Source organism: Neospora caninum, chromosome XII (genome assembly GCF_000208865.1).
Source record: "Neospora caninum Liverpool complete genome, chromosome XII".
Lineage (NCBI taxonomy): Eukaryota > Apicomplexa > Conoidasida > Eucoccidiorida > Sarcocystidae > Neospora > Neospora caninum.
The window spans coordinates 3,791,305-3,795,811 of record NC_018398.1 but is presented as its reverse complement, the minus strand read 5'-3'; the positions used below and the strand labels follow the sequence as shown (position 1 = coordinate 3,795,811).

The 4,507-nt window shown below is 53.7% G+C and overlaps 1 protein-coding gene across 1 annotated transcript; it reads right to left on the bottom strand.

Annotated features, from left to right (window-relative positions):
• Window positions 1-756: 756 nt before the first annotated feature.
• NCLIV_065000 (conserved hypothetical protein) lies at window positions 757-4,209 on the bottom strand (the record flags this gene model as incomplete). Its single annotated transcript, XM_003886051.1, has 5 exons — window positions 757-1,013; window positions 1,523-1,611; window positions 2,175-2,271; window positions 3,155-3,251; window positions 3,706-4,209. 5 exons carry the CDS (start codon window positions 4,207-4,209, stop codon window positions 757-759), a joined length of 1,044 nt encoding a protein of 347 aa, XP_003886100.1.
• Between the last annotated feature and the right edge of the window lie 298 nt (window positions 4,210-4,507).

Genomic DNA, 4,507 nt, shown 5'->3' with positions numbered 1-4,507 from the left:
AGTCGGTACGTCGGGGGTTTCACCCACAAACAATGCATGCGGCCATGCGATGGCTGCAAAGACAAAGCGAAACAAGGCCTCTCCACAACCGATTATCTAAAGACACCGCAGAGGGTCCGTGGGGTGTAGGTACAGCCGAGAAGCGCGCTCGCTGGGCGCCCGGACACACGCGTGGCCGGAGCGCGAAAAACCTGTCATATGCATCGCCTGACCACTTGAAAAGCTGAGAAACACTTGTCAGGAAGATGCGGACGCCGCCTCTCTCTCACGGGTACGCTACGACACGGTTCCTCGTACCATTTGCCTCGTTCTTCCTGCCTCTCCCTTCTTATTTCGTCTCTAACCTCTTTCCGTCCGTCACACACACACACACACACACAGCTTCTGCGAACGTGCCTATCGAAGGGGGCTTGCCGCTCTCCGCAGCCTCCACCCCTCTTTCCGGCCTCGAAGTACACCGGCGCCAGCTCGTCGTTTCTTTCCGATTTTTGCCCCGTCTCTTGGGTCTTCTTCGCCGTCTGTCTCGCGGGCTTCGGCTGCTGGTCGCGCTCTGTTGCCGTCGAGGAGCCTGAGGCTCTCGCCGAGCTTTTCGGGAAATTTCTTCTCTCCGTCGAATGCCGAACAGCATCTGGGCGCGTCGCCCTCTTCCGCTCGGTTTCTCAAAGCGCTGCTCTTTTCCCCGCGGTGCGTGCCATGCTTCTCCATCCTCTCGTCTTCTTTTTCGTCCTCTTCTTCACCCTCTTCGTTTGGTTCCTCCTACTCGGTCCTCTTCACTTTCAGCTCGTCTCCTTTCAACAACGCTTCTGCCTCTTGGGCGTCGACATCCTTGGCCGCCTGTGCCAGCGCCTGGCGAGCGACGTTCTTGACTGTATGTACACCCGCGAAGAGCAGTGCGCATGCAGCGACGACGAGAACGGGCTTAACTCCGACGCCCGCGAATTTCGACGAGAGGAAGAAGGAAGAGACAGAGAGAGAGGGAGCAGAAGAGGAAGAGGACGAAGAACCTGAAAAGACTGAGAGAACGCAGTCAGCACACACAGACATGGCGTCGAAAACAAGGGCGGCTGTCTACGAGCAACAGGGGCTACAGACGCGGCACGAGGCAAAAGAGAGTCCCTATCGGGCTAAAGAAGCTGAAGCGAAGCAACCACCAGGGGAAAACGCCCATAGAAACACGTCAATCGTGCTCTCTATAGCGGCGAGAGGACGCACGCGGGAAGCCAAGAGCGAGACACTCTCACGCCACGTTTTTGTGGAAGACAGCGTGAGACGGTTCAAAGGCACCGACGCGCCCGAGAGGAAGGCTCTCGAGGCATCGGCGAACATTCGATTTTTTCTGGACGAGAGGACAACGCAAGAAAAAGGAAAGACGCGCACGCGCCGCTTCGATCGGAAGAAGTGGGAAACAGGAGAAAGAGCGTCGGAAGGGCCTGCTTTCCAGGCACGAATACACTCGAAGAACAGTGGTACCGCCGAGAGCCCTCTTTTCTTTTTTCTCTTTTGCAGATTTCGCGCAGCCTACTCGAGTCTAGATCTCGAAGCTCCGCTCCAATCGCGGCGTAGGCAAACGCGAAAGGAAATCCCGTGACGAATGTCGCGAGCGCAAATTCCCTGAACAGCAGAGGCGGAGAACAAGGCGCGAGAAACCTTCAGCATGCGAAAAGCGAAAGACAAGAAACACATCCATACATACACACACATATATATATATTCTCGTCTATAAACATATATATACATATATATGTATATATGTATATATATATATATATATATATATGTTTTCGACATGGATTTACGTAGATATATGGTTTCAACGAGTAACTACCACTGCTGTTCGGGAAGAGAAGGCGGAAGAACAAGTGAACACGCACTCAGGGGAGGCCGATGGGAGAGAAGAGAGAAAAAAGGCGGAGGGACAGAACACTCCAGAGGCATAAACAACCCCACGCAATGACTGAGACGAAAAACACCCGCAAGGCCAAGGAGAGAGAGCGACACAGAGAGAGACGTCGAGCGCACACGCACTCCTCAGACATCCACGCAGAGGCTACTCCACACGTTACACCGCGGCGGGACGGACAGCACCCTTCTCTTCCGAATTGCTTCGCTCCACGGCCGAATCAGAATCAATCTATTCTTGGTCCTTCGCATGCAGTTTTTCTCCTGCATCTCACCAGAAGGAGACACCTGTGACGCCGAGGAAGTAATTGTTCAAAGTGTACGGCAGCACCATCCTTGCACACAAAAGAATTTTGAGTCCTTCTTTCCTAACTAAGAAAACGCACACAGCCGCACGGGCACAGGCACACATTCAGCAACTCACAGCCTCTTGCCCACACATCTGCACACATCCACATATGCACACATCCACAGATGTACATAGGTTCCTACACACGCATGTCTACATATATATATATATATATATATATATATATCTTGGTGTGTGTATGTGTGTCTATAAGAACACAGAGATGGCGGCAGAAAGCAGGAGGGTGGAGGAGAAAGAGTCAACAAGGAGAGAGTCCGAGGCGCACAGGCAGCAGAGCGAGACGGGGAGGGAAGGAGGCGTCCTTGTCTTACTGGCGCAGTCAACAGCACGCAGGAAGGGACGGCGCGCGACAACGAAACGGACAACGACGCTCCGAAGAAGAAACCGCGAGAATAGGAAGGAGAGGCACGCGCCCAGCAAGCTCCCTGAAGGCCCAGTGCGCCCCACATGGAGGGGGGGGGGGGAGGGACACAGGCGTTCCACATTTTTTGTCCCCTTCCCGAAGGGGTCTCGAGGCAAACGCCTCCATCTCTCTCTCTGTGTAGATATAATTGTCTCTGTCTCCATGTATCGCTATCCACCTCCTTTATTTATCGAGATCTCTATCCGTATATCGAGGTCTCTATCTGCAGAAGCGTCTTTCGCGCACTGTCTACGCACGTGCTTGTATCCGAGTCTTAGGCACATTATATGTATTCAGAGTGAAGGAGATATCTACGTGTATCTGCCCATAGGCTGCAGTCCAAAGGTCCGGGAGGCGAGAGGCGCTCCGCAGGCGGCGCGAAGAGTTCTCGCCCAGAGAAAGAAGTATTCTGGGCCCAGCGCGCCCGTGCGGATCCACCAGGCTGAGAGAGAGAAGTCGCCGAATCCGAAATCTGGACTCACCGGCGAGAATGAGGCAGACCGGGAGGATCAGGTCGTCAGAGAAGAGTGTGCCCGCAGCCACGGACATGACAGGCGCAGGGACGAACAAGATGGCGCCCTGAAGAGCCGCGCAGACACACACCACACCCGAAAGAAAAGCAAAATAAGGCAAAAAAGCGCATCGTGCGACCTTTTAAAGAGAAAGAGAGACACTCTGCTCAAACAACAAAACACACACCGAAGCTCATATATATATATATATATATATGTATTTATGTTCATAATTTTGTATATACGTAGATATACACGAGTGCCTGTTTCAATGGAAAGTCTTCCTTGTCTGCATTCGTAAATATGTATGAAGTACGGAGAGGCCTCGAGCAACGCGTATGAATCGTTATACGCATATCATATATATATATATATATGGCTGTAGAGGTGTCTGTATATGCGCGTAGATCGTCGGTTTGGAGACGAGGTATGTGCTTGGCTGAGCATAGACGTAGGTCGTGTGTTTCTTCGGCTTGTCTGTGTGATTGCTGGACGTTGCGCGCCCCGTTAGTTTCTCGCACCACAGCGTAGAGAAGGACGAAGAGAACGGCTCGGGTGTACACTGTCGATTCGGGGTTTGCTGGGGCGGTGTCTCCCTCGCCCTCGCGCGTCCCGGCCTGTCCCCGCGGGCTGTAATCCTTCAGAGAGTCTTTGAAAAGCTGGAGAAAGGAGAAGTGTCGGGCAAGGCAAAACCCCCCGCCGACGACGAGAACGAGGACCAGCAGCCTCACGAGCACAACTGCCTCCCCCTTCTTGAGCGTGCACAGAGAGGAAGAAGCGTGGGAAGAAGAGACAGAGGAAGAAGCGTGGGAAGAAGAGACAGAGGAAGAAGCGTGGGAAGAAGAGACAGAGGAAGACAGCGCGGGAGAAGAGGGGGAAGGGGAGACAGGAGAAGGGAAAGGAGAGTCGCCTTTTCTTTTGGAGCGAGGAGACGCCCGAGCAGAGCACAGGCCTTCTCCACTTGCGCAAGACGTGGAGGGCTCTGAGTCTCCGTCCAGTGCGAGAAACGCGTGCGGACCCGCCATGGCGATGAGAGAGAGAAAAAGAAGGAACAGGAATTTTTCCTTCGAAGGAACACAGTTTTCTTGGCTTCTTTTAAAAGACAGGAGTTTCCTCGTCGCGCCGGCTCCAAACCAGTTTGTTGCGCGGTGGTCCAGCCGACCGCTTCTCTCGTTGCTTGGCGGCTCCCCGTCCTCAGATGTCTGCTTCCTTTCTCCCGTTTTTCTGCCTTCTCTCCAGTTCTCTTCCGCCTTCGCCTTCGCCCCTGCACGTGCTTCGCGTCTTGTTTCGGCAGCTTCTCCGCTTCAGCTTCTGCCGGCGTTC